Here is a 17,011-nt window from a genome sequence, read left to right on the forward strand (position 1 = left end):
CCGTACATCGAACGCACCGTTTTTCCCGGTTCAAATACTGCAGGCAGGTAAAAGGCCTACCATTAGGACCCACTCAACAGGGGGCATACAATACAATGGGGTGGGAGGTTCACCTTTCCTCCTGAACTCAGACACACCTGAGACAGCAGCTGATCTACCTCGAGGCCAGCCTTTGTTTGGTAAGTTATCTTTCTTTCCTTTTTAAAATATGTGTAAAAGCATGCTTTTAAGAGTGAAATTGTAGAAACGCGATGTATTCTTTTTAATTCAAGTGTTTTTTTTTAAGGGAATAATGACTTCTTCTGTCGCGCTGAGGGAATTCAGAACTGACCCTTTGTATTTCTTTGACCAGGTGGGCCCCTGATTCATTTTACTGACTTTATAGTTTTAAAGAAACAAGATATTAATCCTGTAGTCAGCAGGATACAGAATGTATTTCTGCAAACTCAGTAACGGGTGTTTTTTTTGGTGTTGTTTTTAAATCTAGTGCCAGATGGATTCATTTCGCCTGGTATGAGATGTCAACCGGGCAGCCCAGCTGTGGAGGGGACAACATGCTGCTGCAGCAGCTGCACAACGCTGCTCCTGGAATGGTCCTGGTCAGTAAACCCGCTGCAGGCTCGACTGAAGGCTGCAGGCTCTGCTCGGTGCGGGTTTTCATGGTTCCCACTGGGTGGCAGCAGCAGTGCTTGCCTTAAGCAGAGGAGGTGATAGCATGAAGGGGATGGGGTGAGGCAGACTGTGGTCAGGTGCTGTCTTTTCCCAGAAAGCCAAACATTTATTATAAAAGTACTTTCGTCGAGCACGCAGTGAGGGGTTCTTAATTACACAAGGGTCGTCTAATTATTAGCCCAAAGTCACGACAGCTGCTCCACTGATTTTTGCTGTAAGATGAAACATTCTCCATTAGTCCATGAATCAAACAGACATCCGAGTCCTATTCACATTGTATTATACATCTCCTTTTCGAAATATCTAAAGTAAATTCTCTGTGTCCTTGTGATAGATGTACATCAGAGGGAAGCTGCTGTTTGTGGGCCACACATTCAGTGGTCACAGCTGCTCTGTCAGGGACCTTCAAAAGCAAATCTCCAGAACCAGGGGAGACTACAGATTAGGTCTAAGCCTCTCTTCAGAGTACAAGTTCAGGTACTACGACACCATACCCAGTGTGAATCTGATGTAAGAACCTGAATCATCGCTGTAATATAGTGCGAATGTAAAGAGATTCAACTTAAAACACTTGTCAATGATCATTGTGACATGTAAAGCACATTCAAGGCGAATTATTGAACTAAAATACATTTAAGTCATAAAGAATTTGAGAAGTTAACTTTTTCTAATGTGTTCATCAGTGGTGGAAGAAGTAGCGGTACTTAGACGCATTCAAATGTTTCCTGAATTAAAAGTATCAAAGTATTAGGACCAACATGTTTATAAAGTACCAAAGTAAAAGTACACATTTGTCAGTTTTATATAATTGGATCAGTATTAATTCGGTATAAATATGCATGCAATACTTTTTATCTGCTTTATGTACTGTTGGGTAGTTTAATCTAAAGGAAGATGGTCCAATGAGAGGTTTGTGACTGAATTACTTTTTTAAAATTTTATAATCCCTGCAAATTCCTGACATGTAATTTGAACGCGAGCATTTCTTCAATTCATGTGATGTGTTCACGTCACATTTTACTGCCAAGACATTGTTAAAGATGAATGACGTGCCTGATGTCTTATTCCTGAACAGAAAAAACAATCGCCTTCCTCGTGTATCACACCAACGGCGGAGAGACGTTTGTACCAAACCACAGAAGACTCACTCACCCGTGTTCCTGTTACCACACACTGAATATGCTCCAGGGACGGGATTATATCCATATTGATCCACTTGTAGTTATTAAAAAGTCTCCAAACTGCATCTACTGTGGGTTAATGCTTTTAGGTTAATGTGCAATCCAACTGCAAAATGCCTCTTTTGCTTACAATGCAACTTGAAGTCACTGATGTTCCTGAAATGCACTTCATTTTTTTTTTTCAACTTTTAGTCTTAACAGGCAACTCATTGGGGCTAAATATCTGTCATCAAAGATCATCAGTGGCAGCTGATGTTTCAGTTTGCTTTTCCATCTTCTGTAAATATAAATGGGAAACATCTGTATTCAATGTAATATTTTACTAGCAGACTTAATAAAAACACCCAAGTATCCAATAGCCTACTGTGTTTTTTTTTCGTGTTTAAAAAAACAATCTTACGTCTTAGGATCTTGACAAGCTGCCATCCATGTCCCTCCCAGAGCTGTTTCCTGAATGAATTTATGAACATGGTGACAAAGTAACATGGTGACATGATGAAAAGCACCAACCATGAATGCTGTTTTTCTTTTAGTTTTACTTCCTCAACTATACATCAAATATAGCTTACAAAGCATCAGCTGCCTCCCACTCATGTTACTAGTCCCTTAATCATACTAGTCTGGATACTATTAGAAATGATGATGATGTGGAAAGATGTGTGGGAGGAAATGCCTGTGTAATGACGAGCACGTCTTCATTCAAGTGTGTAGAAATGCTGATCGGTTGGAAGAGAATGGAATGTGTACAACATTCCTTCAAAGTTCTTGTTGCACTTTCTACTTTTACAGTCACTAACCTTTCTTTGTTGATCGATCTGGCCGCCTGTGGCCCCCGAGGACCCCTAGTGGATTGTTTAAGGAAAGAAAGAGGAAGTTCATTGCTTCACGTCGCTGGCAGTCAGTCGGTGCGGCTGCGATGAGAACGGACTGTGTGCTGCAGGATCGACATGTGTTGCACTGGCAAAAGCGGTCAAAATGTCGCTTATTAACAGATGACTTATTTGTCATCGACGGCTTGAGATGATCCGGACACCAACGGTGGTTACTGGTTCATGACAATTGACAGAAAACAGAAGCGAAGTGCGTGAAGCGATGATTAACTCAGGTAAGTGACTGAAACTCGATGATTGCTCTGGTCAAACATCTTTCCAGTGACAGCGCGGTGGCTACAGACCAAATCTATTTTAAAAAGTGTAATGACGACTGAACCATGTATTTATTTATGTGTCAGTTTATTTTATTTGTTAGGGACAACACAGATCAATTGTTCCACAGCGAGAAGCAGTGCAACGGAAGTAATGTTTGTACTGGGCGTCTAGATCAAGCTACTCTACTTTAAATGTATACAGATAATCAAATGTAGTAAAGGATTCAAGATAAAAAAGCATCAGAAGACAGATTGTGTGCATGTGTGTATTGGACAGGGAAGTGACTGGCAATCGTGATTTTCAGAAATATAGTATCAGTAATTGTGACACACTCTACCCTTGTCCTTGTCCTCAACTCCAAAATCCCCAAATCAAAATTCGTGAGTGTTTTCATAGACTTGTAGATGTTTTTGGTGTCAAACCTGTGGCTTGTTGAATGAGGAAATATGTGCTGAGGGAGAAAACCAACATCCCTCCCTGCCAGCAGGTCAGTGTGTTATTGTTTTGAAAGTTTTAAGGACACAATTTGAGCCAGATGTACCAGGTGCATGACTCGTTGTCGGTGCCTGTATCCCCTCCTCCATTTCTCTCCCACTCTTCATCTGCTCCTCCTCCTCCTCCTCTGTCTGTTGACACACACCATTAGCCGGCTTACTGTGCTGTTGTGTGATTTGAGTGGCAAACAGAAGCCAATGGGATATTTGAACCCCCTGGAGAAGTGGTTTAGTACTTTACAGCAGTTTTACACTAAGCTGTCACTAGGTTAGGATCAGTGCTAGCCGAACACTTAAAGAGTGAACCGTCATCCGTCAACTACTGAAACTGCATCAAATATACCATCTGGATATTCAGAATGAGCTTTTTATTGTGTCGGATTAGATCCACAATCTGTTTGATGTCATTCAGATTTGAAATTCGGGGGAGAAAACTACATAAAATCCTAAGTGCATCGCTCTTGTTTTTTCGGTCCTCAGGCATGCAAAAGCCACCTTTGGCCCCAAAACCAAAGCTGGCCCAGCCCCAGAGGCCAGGGCCGTCTCCCTCAACCCCCCGAAGAGACTGCCTCGCACTCCGGTCTCCTGGCACGCTGAGGAGGGTCAAACCAGTGCTGGCCCCCAAACCCTGCCTCTCCAAACTCACCACTGCTGTGGAATCCAAACCACTCGCTTCAAAGAGTCTGCTCCAGACATCTGCGACAGAAACCCCACGCAATGACGGTCTTCTTAACTCCCAAAATGGAATACAGCAAGAGAACAAAAAGACAGATTGGGATTATATTATTCCCATTTGTCTGTGTAGCCAGGAACACTGCATGTGCATCAGGAACACATCAGCAAACAGAAGGCTTCTCGCTACAGCTCGAGGAACTGTGGACAGCGGCGGAGAGAAAACAGACAATGCTAAGTGCAAAGTGATGAAGACGTCCACTAATGCTCACTTCACGAATCATAAACCTCGTCAAGAATCATTTACTTTAGATAAAGCTGACATCGACACCTGCAGTCCTGAGGTGACATTTCGGCCGTCCCTTCCTCACAGGACATGGAGCGATGAGGCAAACGGTAACGTAATTCCTCAGAGTGCACCTGGGCGTGGACCAGAGGAAGATGCTCTTGGCTCGGAGCAGATATCTTGCGTCCCCCAGCCCAAACCAGTCCCAGCAGCCTCTAGGAAGCCCATCCCTGTACCAAGGAAACCCATGGCTGTCCTGGCCCATCAGGAAAAGGTGGAGAAGGATGGTGGAGAGATTGTAGGCCAGGAAGGGAGGGAAATGAACGTCAAAGAGGTGAAGGTGTCATCAGAGGGGAAGGGCAGCTCATCACCGTCCGTCAGTGGACGTGTTGGACAAACGACGCCTATGTTTCTGTCTGCGAGAAAAGCCTGCCCTCAGCCAGCCCCTCCGCCCAGGAAAAAGCCTTTACTGTCCGCACCTGAGAAAGCAGCAACCTCTGCTCCACACACTCACCCGAAGGATGTGGAGGAGGAAGACCTGGGTTGGGACAGCAGCATCCAGGAGATGGAGGTATCGGTTGACGAGGATATAGAGGTGGAGAAGGAAGGAACGTATGATGAGGAGGCGGTCTACAGTGACATCACACAAAGTCCTCTGTCCAGCAGTCCACTCAATCAACCGGAGCTGAGCCAGCCTCCTGCCGTCACTGTGGCAGCGGAGGACGCGGTGGTCAAAGTGGCTCCCAAGAAGCCTCAGAGAAACAGCAGCCCGATGGCACGGATGCAGAGGAAGGAGTCCTCTGAGGAGGAAGAAGAGTGTAAACTCGGAGATGATGAGAAAAGTCTGAGCCTTTCTATACAGTCTCACGCTTTGAAGGACAGAGTGATGAGGGAGCTGCCTTCGCCTCCGGTCGGAAAAACGAGCAGAAAACTCTTAATACCAGCAATCATCAAGGCTAGCAGGTCCAGCATGGGCAAACAGAGAGCCAAGTCGTTCTCCGGTGCCGACGTCCTTCGCTCCGACGGACAGAAGAGGATCTCTTTCCGGAAACTGCTGGACTTGAAGCTCTCTGTGAAGATGCTTCCCAAGCTGATCGTGAAAGGAGGCCAGAGCTCAGAGTGTAATGAACAAAATGTGGACAGGGACCAAGGCAGATGTCAAAACCTCCACCAGGGGCCCAGGGCTGAACGTAAATTATCCTGCCCGCTGATTGGAGTAGAGCAAAGCGTGGACGGAGATGAGTTTTCTCCTGGAACAGAACAAGATGTTTACTATGAGAACGTGCCTCACTATGAACAGATATCAGACTACATGAACGTGAATGTAGGAGGGGCAGTTGCATCCCCTCGGACCTCCATCTCGCAGCCCGCAGACTGGCAGTATGAAGACGAGGGCATTTATGAGGAGCAGGAGCCATACATGTCCGTTGAGAAAAACTCTGGACACCAACCGTGTCAGACGCCAACAGACTATGACAGGTAGATTATGATGGCTTTCGTTACATGTATCTTTGTCCTCACAGCTGTGATTTCTCTCGTCTTCTGAAAGGAGTGCAGGTAAACCCTGCAGGCTTCACAAAAACATTCAGCCGTGAAATATTTAGTGAACTACGGCAAGTGTTTGTGTGTCATTTGTGAAAAGGGAAGGACACAGAGAAGCACAACACATTGTGTCCTTTGTTGCAGATTCCTGTCAGGGGAGTTAGACAAGTATACTGGGACGCGTGCTCGACCTCGTCAGGGGTTGATGAATTGTGCGTTGACTGATGATTAGATTGCGCGTACTAACTTTTAACAATACACTTCATGCCATCAATTGTTATCAGAGGCAACTCCAACACAACTTTTGACCAAGAGGGCAAGAGTGTGTGTATTTACGGTAGTTCAAAAGCAGTTTTGATGATTTTTTATTTTTTTTATTTAAGGCTAAGAGGACACTTGGGGCACATATTCAGTGTTTTTGTTATCAGGCGCGACAGCGTGTGGCTGGTATTGTTTTCACCTTGTGAGTCCGTGTGTCGTCATGGCAAAAAGTGATCTGGGAGACACTTTAATGTAAACTACCACAGAAGTGGTTTTGAGCACTGTGCAATGTGTTTATATGTCTGTCGACGAAGCTTTAGAGGTGTGTAGTTTATATTAAACTGAAGACAGAGTATGAAGATGGGTGTGGTCTGAGCCAGGGACTCTAGTTTGCTCAGGTTTTGAGAGATCTGTTGCTGGGATTTTTGCCGATACTCAATTACAATGGAGGTGATTGAATTCCATTTGTGATGCTCAAAGCTATGAAAAAGTATATTTAAAAAGCAGTGTGTCTTTCTATAAACCATGTTCATGTTACTTTGCATTATCCACTGAGCCCACTGTCAACTGTTTTAATTGAAAGTCATTTTTAATCAAAGAAACGGTCACTATAAAGCAGTGAGATTCATGAATAAAGACACTTCTGTTCCTTTCCTTATAAGATTTATGATTGCTCAAAACCAAAAAGTAAAAACTATCTGCATGTGCAGATATAGAGGAGCTCTCTGGAAGGTGAGAAAACATATTTTTGAGTGAACCAATTCTCACACCCCATGCACAATTCTGAGCTTGATGCTCAATTAGCTCAGCTCAACTTAGCATGTTTACATTCTTGTTAGTAGTGTTTATAATTATCCCTCTATGCAGAGAACTCATAATCTGCGTCATGAATGACCAGTGAGCAGAAGACAGTTGGGGAAAAAAATCTGATTACAGTTTGTGTAACTGTGCACTCTGCATTGCACAGCTTAGTGTTTCGCCCCTCTTGAGCTCAAACTGTGCAACAATCAAAAAGACGTTGAGCAGCTCACAAACAGAGACCAGCTAAATGCATGAGCCATCGTAAACGTACTGTGAAGGACCCACAGACTCCGGCTTATTGGGTTTGCTGCTCAGCCTCGGCCTATTTCTTTCTCTGCAGTTTTGTTCAGGGAGGGGCTGTTGTCTCGCATGTAGTGCTCCCTCAGGGAATTGTGGCATTTTAGATACGTAGTTTCCTTTTGCTGCAGCTCCCTGTTAGCTGTTCAAATGCTGTCATTTTAAAGCTGTGGTTTGCAGTTCTTCTGTTTCTGTTGCATAAGTCTGGCATCATGTGAGCGTGTTAATGGTTATCATTAAATGTTTTTTTTCCGGTTGCGTCAAGTGGTACTATTTCCTGTGTGCTTTTGTTTTATGACTCCCACTTGATCAGAGCAGGAAATGTTTGACTTGACACCTTCAGATTATGTGCTGACACAAGTGTTTTTTTTTTTCTTACAAACCTCATCTCTTTCCCCCTCTTGTATACCGGTGTATATAGCGTCCTCTCTGTCTTGTACTTTTTTATACTGATCATGCGGCATGTGGACGATGTGGTCATCATGTGCTGCATTCAATGTTTTAAAATAAATGCCTGCAGCTTCTTCTGTCTGTCCAAAACACCTGTAGTGTGGTTCGTTCATGCTCTGGCGTCTGCTTCTATTGACCTCTAACCCTAATATCCCGCCCATGTTGACAGAAGCTCTGTCGATGAAGAGGTGACGCCCCTGGATGATGGCCCCTCGGATGAGGACATCTTGATCAACACCTCAGAGGACGACAGCAGCTCCAACTCGAGTAAAGGAGACCCTGAACAGCCAGAGGAGAGTCCGGTGAGAAGCAGACAGATTTATGAATTCAGTTCCTGGAGGTGCTCAGAAATACTTCCTGGAATATTATATGCAATATTATGATTCACAGCGTGCATCTGCTGTGAGTAGCTTTGCAGTGAACAACACCAGGCTCTATTGTGGTGCATTGCAATTCTAAGTCTGTGTTTTTGCACCTTTTCTTAGACGCAGAGTGCACAGAAGAAGAGCAAGATTCACCACATCGCCACAGAAATTATGAGCTCTGAGAGTGTGTAAGAGTCTGAATTAGTTTTTCTTGAAGTGTAGGTTCACTCAAATTATGAACTAAAAAAAGTTTTTATCACGAACATCGAGAGGTGTTAAGCCATGGGGATGGTTTGTTTTTTACTTGCCCAGGTTTTGAGGTTTCTGCCTCCACCCCAGTACAATCAACCGGTATAGTTGTATTAATGCTACGAGCGCCACAGATTAAATCCATTCACCCCCACTGTATTATGGAGAGACGTACACCTCAAAATCTTGGCAGGTAATCAAAAATGATCAGCCGCCACTAGATAAGTGAGGTTTGTTTTTTTGGTCTTTTGTGGAAGAGACTCTTTTCTTCCTCTGTAACTATTTAATCAATCATAACATTATAAACTTCTTTAACTTCTACGCTCTGTGTTTTTCTAGGTTTGTTGATGTCCTGAAGCTGCTTCATGTCGTAAGTACCCCCCCACACGTCACCCTTTTGAGTTATTTGCGTCACACTTAAACAACACTTGTGTTTTCTGTGACAAAAGGAGAGTGTGAGTGTTATTAGAGTTGTGAAGTGGGAGAACTCTGTCTTTGCTAAAATTATACATCAAAAGACATTTTAAACTTCATAAGTGGGGAAGAAAATACAGTGAGATAAACTTCCACATTGAAGGTTGAAATAAAATAGTTTGAATATATTTTCTAAGCCAACTAAATTTGAAATTGTTAAATAACAGGACAGCAATTGACCACATGTGAAATAATGTTCATTAAAGGCTTCTCAAAAACATAAATATTGAACAAACTGATATTTGATGGTTTTAAAATGAATCCCCCATATTTATCGAAACATATGAAGCGAGCCACACGGCATAGTGTTGAGAAAGTTGTACTTCGGCTCTATGTGTTTTATCTGGTGCTAGTCTACTGTGTGAGCCCACATTCTCCATATGTGTTTGATTATGCCGGCCACAGGGGCACACCCCATGCAGGATGAGACCTAACTCCCTTCAGTCTCGCACCGCACAGCTCACATTCCTCGTGGTTTTTCCCGGCTTTTTTCCGACAATAGTGTGATCTGACGGTAACACTGGACCTCAATGGATTCATGTTACCTCCTTGTGATGTTTTGAGATATTTAATCTGTAACCGATCCAAGCCAACAAAATGATATGATCTGGTTTCTGTGCTGCACTTCCCTCAAAGATATGTTTGAGAAATATGAGTGATTGTCAGATCAGCGTAACTCTAACCGACTTGTAATCTTGTAATGTCACAACAGAAACCCTCTACTGTTGCAGCCACTAAGTTGCTTTGCATGTGATATAAAATGTACAGTAAATAAAGGAATGAAGGAGCACAATCCCACATGTAAGTTATAAACTGGTTCACTCTCTCAGACAAAAAAACAAAGGCAGTTTATTATAATGATTGATCTTTTACGCTGTTTAATCACAGCTACAAACACAACCACAGTGGGTTAAAAATTCAACTTATAACTGCATATCAAAAGCAGACAAGCCTAAAGAGGACCCAGCACAAGTTGTATTATGAGAGCAACTGACAGGGATTAGACATATCTAATGCATAGAGGGCCGACCTACTGCTAACCGGCATGCAACCAAATGTAACGCTGGTTACTCTCAGCATTAACAATACAATTGTATTTATTGAATTAAAACTGCTTTCGGGACGCGGGGATAGCGTCTTCCTCATCGTATCACTCCGCCAACCTTAACCATTACTAAAACTACAGGCAAGGTGAGGCATGTTATGCAGTGCCTTGTCTAACTTAAGGAACAGAATAGAATATACAAATGTAGTCACCATTAATTCAATCATGTAAATGATTTCAATAAATCTAAAGAGGTCATCTTCATTGTATTTCACCTTACTCTAATATGACCCACCTTTGTGCCTGTGTTCACAGTGTTGGTTTACCTCAAAGTCCTTTTTAGTATTTTTCAGCTTTATTTCTTTATTTTCACAAAAAAAGGACAAGGGGGAGCAGATGTTTGGAGAGATAAAGGTCTCGAAACAAGATTGTAATGGGACTGAGTCACAAACAATGACTCCTCACAGCAGAGCACAGACAGGAAGTGCTTTGGTCTCTGCAGACTGCGTGGAGGAATGGAGTCCAGCAATGAGGCTCAGTCATACCAAGTTCAAAAGAATGTAGAGGTTCATTCTCCATCAGTACCAGGCACTCAGCCAGCTTTTCACAAACTGATCGATGATCACGCCATTTTGTTTGTTTTTATCGGAGTTGCGAGCTCAGCGGTATTTTGCGCTACTGCTATGCACTGTGTGCTGTCGCTGTCTCCAAAATGTCATATCTCTGGGAACAGAAAGATAAGAAAAATGTGAAACATTTTGAAGTGAAAACATGCAAATTAACCAAACTGAAGAACAACAGCTTCTTGTCCTCCTCGTTGTTGTCTACTTAACACACAAAATATTCACTTGCTGCTGATTCAGTCACGTCTGCATTGTCATCTTTTCTTGTCTTGTGAATCATCCAGATTTTTTTCTTACCAAATCCTTTTCCACATGACGCACCTCCTTCGCTGTCAGATCTCACACATGTTAACCACAGGAGCTCTCTACTGGGTGCTCAGTCTGCAAGCAGTTCTATTTGCCACGTGTCCTCATAAACCACCAAAAAACTCTGTCATCAGAAAAGGAAGCAGAGACAGCACCCTCAGGCTCTCTTGTTCTCCTTTTTTTTTTTTTTTTTAGTTCTGATTCATGATATGGTGGGAATTTAAAAATGCTTAATGCGAGTCAGGTGTGTGTGTAGGTCATAGGTCAGCACTCTTTATCTTTTACACTGAAGGTTTCTGGAGCTTATCTGGTGTGTAGTGTTGTTTTCGGGAGAGTGTTGCATGCTTTGTAGAGCAGTTTTAAAACCTCTATTTGTTTCTACAGTAGTTCATTGAGATTCACCTCTCGGGTTTTCCCCTGTGTGCCTGAGTTCCTTGTATTTGATCATCTGACTCTTTATCTGTCTGACTGTCCACAGGACTTCCGTGACGCAGTGTCCACAGCGTCTCGTCAGAGCGGGAAGGCTGTGATCGAGGAGCGTCTTCTCAACCAGATTCTGTACTACCTCCCGCAGCTCTACGAACTCAACCAAGACCTGCTCAGAGAGCTGAAGCAGAGAGTAGCCAAATGGTACAACAGAATCCCGAAAAAGTGTTTCTACGTGTGTATGTATTGATCACAGTTAAGATTTGCTGCATATCGCCCAGCCCTAGTGTGTATACTGTATATGTGTACATATATTATCACTATTACAGTAATGCAGCTACAGATACATTCATGAGGAGGTGTCACAGCATCTAGTTTGATCTCTTCTACTTTATTCTATGTAAAGGGATGAGCATGCACAGCTAGCAGACATTTTCCTGAAGAAAGGGCCCTATCTGAAGATGTACTCCACATACATCCGCGAGTTTGACAAGAATGTGGCTCTACTGGAAGAGCAGAGTAAGAAGAACCCGGCATTCGGCGCAGTGGTTCGGGAATTCGAGGTAACGAGGCTTGCCTGACCTGTTTTCTCCGTCTGAGGGGGCGTGTGTCTGTTGGCAGACTGAGGTTCCATTGTTTATGCATGTGTATGTGAAACTTGTGTCATCTATAACAGGTGCCTTTTTTTTTTTTTTTGTTGAAGGCCAGTCCCCGCTGTGCCAATTTGGCTCTGAAGCATTACCTTCTGAAGCCTGTTCAGAGGATTCCTCAGTATCGGCTGTTGCTCACAGGTACATCTGCATTTTCATGACATTAATCGCTCATCACGTTCATTCCCAATATATGTAGATGAGCTTTATTTCATTCCAAATACACTTCCTTGTAGTTATTGACTCCTGACATTGCATGTCAGACCAACCTGTAATGTGTCATTATTAGCATCCTGCTGCCCTCTGGTGTCCAGATAAACAAAAATACTTTGGAATTTGCTCCTTCAATCCCCGTAGAATAAGATTTTTGAAGTGCAGCCCAAATCAGATTTGGTGACGTAACACGAGCTTTAACATGAGTGAGCTTAGTGTTGCAGGAGTCTAATGGATCGGGATCGCTCCGTCGGGAGCAGAATGTGAAGAATGTTCCTCACGTCGCTGTTGTATAATTTAATTATTTAAGCACCTGCAGACCTTTTCATCCAGGATTTTAATTTCAGATTACGTTTCAGGAATTTCCTGTACAACACTGAGCACTTGTAAACCAGTGTACAAAGTAGTTTCTACTGTTGACCGTGACTCTAAAATGTTTGTTATTGTGTTTCAGACTATCTAAAAAACCTGTCTGAAGACTCCCTTGATTACAAGGACACACAAGGTAAACCAACAGTCTTTTAACATCTGTATACTGTTCACTAAACCTCATGGTGTCAGTGGAATGTAAACATTGTCTGTCATGTATGTGATGTACACTTTTTCAAATTTGTATCCACTCAGCTGCTCTTGAAATAATGAAAGAGGTGGCCAATCATGCCAACGACACCATGAAACAAGGGGTGAGAACCAACAAGAAATCAGCCATATTGATTAGCGTGTTGATAAAATGCTCCGTACGGGTTGCTGATGTCCACTTTGTTTCTCTCAGGATAACTTCCAGAAGCTGATCCAGGTGCAGTGCAGTCTGAACGGCCACCATGAGATCGTCCAACCTGGACGGGTAAGGCCATGAACATTTTTCTTGGAGTTGTTTCGTGTGTTGCTCTTTTATATATAAACTATTTGTAAATAAACTTACATTATTTTGTTACATTAATAAGATGGTGACGGTTTTTGAACCTCACCTCATTTACATGGATCCCCAAAGCCCTAATCCATAAATGTAAAATGTATGTATGAATGAATGACAGTTGTGTATTGAATGTTCACTGACACTATATTATCAGTTATTACATTTTTAAGCCATAAAATGTAGGACTTCTTGTCATTGAGAGTACAATATTGTAGTATTTACCATCATTTCCTGTAAATAACATTAGCAAAATGACTACACTATTTTTATCATGTGTATCAGTGTTCATTTTAACACTGACATTTTTAAACTCAAGAGTTCGAAAATAGTTGAATCATGAATCAACAAACGTGACTGAATGATCTTGTGACATTGTTATGCTCCAGATCTTCTTGAAAGAGGGCACCCTGAAGAAGCTGTCAAGGAAGGGCATGCAGCCCAGAATGTTCTTCCTGGTACAGTGAAACACCCGTATCTTCCTCCTCTAATTTAAGCTGTATACATTATCATGGTAATACTGCAATGAGACAATCTACTGCACACGCTCCTACCTTCAGTTAAAAGGTGTGTTCTGTGAAGCTGGTTTTGTTTTTCAGTGAAGGCTTTCTTTTCTAAGTAAGACGTTATATGTTCATATAATTGATTTGCATTGAAATCAATTTGTGTTTACCAGTATTTTCTTAATCATACTTTGAGCTGCTCTGTAGGGTATTAAAAAAATACAGAAATGGCAAAAGGTAAATTGTGTTTCTTTGTCATGTCTCCTTCAGTTTAACGACACATTGCTGTACACCACTCCTGTCCAGTCAGGCCAGTACAAGTTCAACAACATGTTCTCTCTGGCTGGGATGACGGTGAGAACTTCACTCTTTATACCTATACACTCTTCCTCTTTTCACACATATGTATATGTATGTATATATATGTATATATATATATGTATATGTGTATACACTGTATATTATCTCAGGATATGTTCTTCGCTGCCTTCACTGCTCACAATGAAATAATTGCAGGTTAGCAAACCAAGCCAAGAGGCCTATCAGAATGAGCTGAACATTGAGAGCGTGGAGCGCTCCTTCATTCTCTCAGCGAGGTAATAATCAGGAACAAAAGATATTCTCTTGGTAATTTAAGGTGCTTAAGAACATGTGTTGTTTTGTTAGATACTGTGTAGGTGTGTCGTCACACTGTTTTCTCTCTGCAGTTCGGCCTCAGAGAAAGATGAATGGCTTGAGGCCATCTCCACGGCAATCAGTGACTACACCAAGAAGAAAATCAGCTTTATATCTGGCAAATTTCCAGAAGAGGTAAAGAAAACTATTTCAAGTGAACCTCGTACATATTCTGTTTGCAGTGTGTACTTTGTTATAGTAATGAACACAGTCTATTTTATAGTGTAAATATGAGCGAAGAGAGTTAACTCCTTCATATTTTAATATTCAGGTAGAGCTAAGAGATTATGGTGATGGTGCTCCTTTGGGATCCAAAGCCCCGATATGGATCCCTGACCCACGGACCACCATGTGTATGATCTGCACCTGTGAGTTCACCCTAACATGGAGGCGACATCACTGCCGTGCATGTGGAAAGGTAAGAAAGAAAAAGTCTCTCCCATCAAAAAGAGATGTAGTTTCTGAAATATAGCTTGAATCAAAAAAATGAGAGATGCAAAAGAAGATGGCTTATACAACTGCACATGTAGTAAAATAACTTATTTTATGCTTTATCATCCCATCAGGTGGTGTGCCAGTCATGTTCCTCCAACAAATGCGCTCTTGAATACCTAAAGAACCACTTGGCCCGAGTGTGTAACCAGTGCGTCCCTGTTCTTCAGCTGCAGAAAAGTAAGTCTTGCTTCTGTCTAACATTGTTTGCGATATGAATCAAACACTGTCATCCTAATTTTACGTTGTCCTGGGCGTAAACATCAGTATAGATTTGACTCAGGTCATCCACTTGTTGTATGTATTGTCTATGTATTCAACCAGTGGTTCACAAACCCTTTTCAATAACCTACCCCCTTAGAGATATTTTTTAATTTGTGCAAAACATGACTGTACAAACATAATTGTCAACGTCATTGAGTTTGTTGCAGCAGCTGACAGTTTACGGCAGTTAACGATTGCATTGGAAATAGAACTATTGAACATCAAATATGGTTTATCAAATTTATATTTACAGTTTAATTGATATTATTATTATTATTATTATATTTGTTTTCGGAATTATGCATGGCTGATATTTGTTAAATTATTCAATTTTTAAAAACTCTCAACCCCCCTGCAGTACTCCAAAGCACCCCTAGGGGCACTAGAACCCCATTTGAGAGACACTGTATTAAACAACTACATGTTCCACATTTGTGTGCATCAGGTGAACGAGCCCAATCAGCGGCTCAATCCCCCGGAAACAGAGGTACCTTTGCGTTCCCCAGGAAGCAGAAGAAGATACCCGCAGCACTCAAAGAGGTGATGATTGTTTTGCCGTGATCAAGGCGCACTGTTGGTGATAATGATCTGATATCTCATCAGATGCTTATTTTCTTTTTTTTTCAGGTGACCGCAAGCACAGACAACTCCTCAATGAGTGGGTACCTGCAGAGGTCAAAGAGCAATAAGAAGCAGGGGAAGAGGCTGTGGTTCGTTATCAAAGACAAGGTCCTGTATACATATGCTGCAAGTGAGGTAAGATCTCCTACTTTTATCAGTGAAAGCCCAGTGTCATGTTGTAATTTAACCAGCCGGGATTGATTTCATGTCCATCTAACATCAGCCTTGTGTCTTTCTGCAGGACGTTGCAGCCTTAGAGAGTCAGCCCCTGTTAGGGTTCATGTTGAAAGATGATTCATCACAGAAGTTACAGTTTAAGCTTTACCACAAAAACACACTTCACTACATTTTTAAAGCTGACGACCTCCAAACGGCACAGAGGTACAAAGAAGGGTGCTGCTTATTGTTGCATATAGTGACAGTAATGATAATACAAATAATACTTATTTTTTATTCTTTTTTTTTTAACAGATGGATCGACTCATTCAAAGACTCCACGGTGCTTTAATATTGGTTGACAGTGTGTAGCTGTTCAACATACTGTTTTACCTCAATGCTGTGAATTCTGCAAAAAACATCTGGAGACACTATAATAGTTTCACTGAAATCAAATCCAAATATAGTATTTTATTACTTGTATCAGTGTAGTTACCTTTTACATAGTTGAATTGGCTGTGTTAGCTTTGTATGTCAACATGATTTTATTAAATTTACATTTATGAAGTTTTGGCAATTTAAGAATCATATGCCCAAATTATCTGGAGCTATTTTAGACCTTTTTTGGTTACATTTAAATTTTTTTTAATTTTCTTTTAGTAACCAGCTTGCATCTCCGCAGCACAGATTTGTTAATAAAAACTATTGTCAGTAGATTTGTAATGAATTATGTCATCACATTTTCATCAACATTTACCGATTTTAATTTTTAAAGGTCAAAACAAATCATATTGAATGTTTGAGAATGATTACTTTATTTCACACCAGTGTGTGTCTTGTTGTAGAACACACAATGTGCACTCGTCATGCTTGTGTAAGAAGGCTTCACCTTACATTCGTTTTCTGTAACTCTGAGGCTAACTTAAGAGTCTTAATGGTGTGTCAGGGGATTGTCACTGTACAATAATGGGTAATGCACTTAAGTAACTAAACCGGCTGTATATATTATGTCCCTACACACATCTTCTGTAAATAAAGACTAATGTAAATTCAATGTAATCAAATTTCCATGAATCTCACTTTTATTATTGAAATTCTGTGACTGTAATAAATTGTTTTACTGTTCTTTTTGTCATGGTCAACTGTGGAGGGAACAAACAAATTGGCTGCACATTAAATGGTGGAAACGTAATCGTAAGCAAACAGGGAAATAATTACATAAATACTCTTTG

At 41.6% G+C, this 17,011-nt stretch overlaps 1 protein-coding gene across 2 annotated transcripts; it reads left to right on the forward strand.

Annotated features, from left to right (window-relative positions):
• Positions 1 to 2,782: 2,782 nt before the first annotated feature.
• Positions 2,783 to 16,826, forward strand: LOC306785900 (FYVE, RhoGEF and PH domain-containing protein 6-like). Of its 2 annotated transcripts, XM_079280469.1 has the most exons (21): positions 2,783 to 2,958; positions 3,976 to 5,932; positions 7,974 to 8,106; positions 8,290 to 8,357; positions 8,758 to 8,788; positions 11,345 to 11,496; positions 11,699 to 11,855; positions 11,996 to 12,083; positions 12,610 to 12,660; positions 12,780 to 12,838; positions 12,928 to 12,999; positions 13,458 to 13,526; positions 13,842 to 13,925; positions 14,088 to 14,167; positions 14,279 to 14,381; positions 14,518 to 14,664; positions 14,813 to 14,918; positions 15,448 to 15,542; positions 15,630 to 15,758; positions 15,865 to 16,004; positions 16,095 to 16,826. In XM_079280469.1, the coding sequence occupies exons 1-21, from the start codon at positions 2,946 to 2,948 to the stop codon at positions 16,129 to 16,131; spliced, it is 3,771 nt and encodes a 1,256-aa protein (XP_079136595.1). In that variant the 5' UTR covers positions 2,783 to 2,945; the 3' UTR covers positions 16,132 to 16,826. The 2 variants fall into 2 exon arrangements, with proteins under 2 accessions (XP_079136595.1, XP_079136594.1); XM_079280468.1 differs by having other exon boundaries at positions 15,865 to 16,826.
• Positions 16,827 to 17,011: the final 185 nt, after the last annotated feature.

The sequence above is a fragment of the Melanostigma gelatinosum genome (genome assembly GCF_949748355.1).
Source record: "Melanostigma gelatinosum genome assembly, chromosome: 1".
In the NCBI taxonomy this organism is placed as follows: domain Eukaryota; kingdom Metazoa; phylum Chordata; class Actinopteri; order Perciformes; family Zoarcidae; genus Melanostigma; species Melanostigma gelatinosum.

Bases quoted from the DNA above. Each gene is read 5' to 3' on its own strand.
- LOC306785900 (XM_079280468.1), top strand. The intron at 8,107-8,289 runs GTGAGAAGCAGA...ACCTTTTCTTAG, and splicing joins AACAGCCAGAGGAGAGTCCG to ACGCAGAGTGCACAGAAGAA. The intron at 12,661-12,779 runs GTAAACCAACAG...GTATCCACTCAG, and splicing joins TGATTACAAGGACACACAAG to CTGCTCTTGAAATAATGAAA.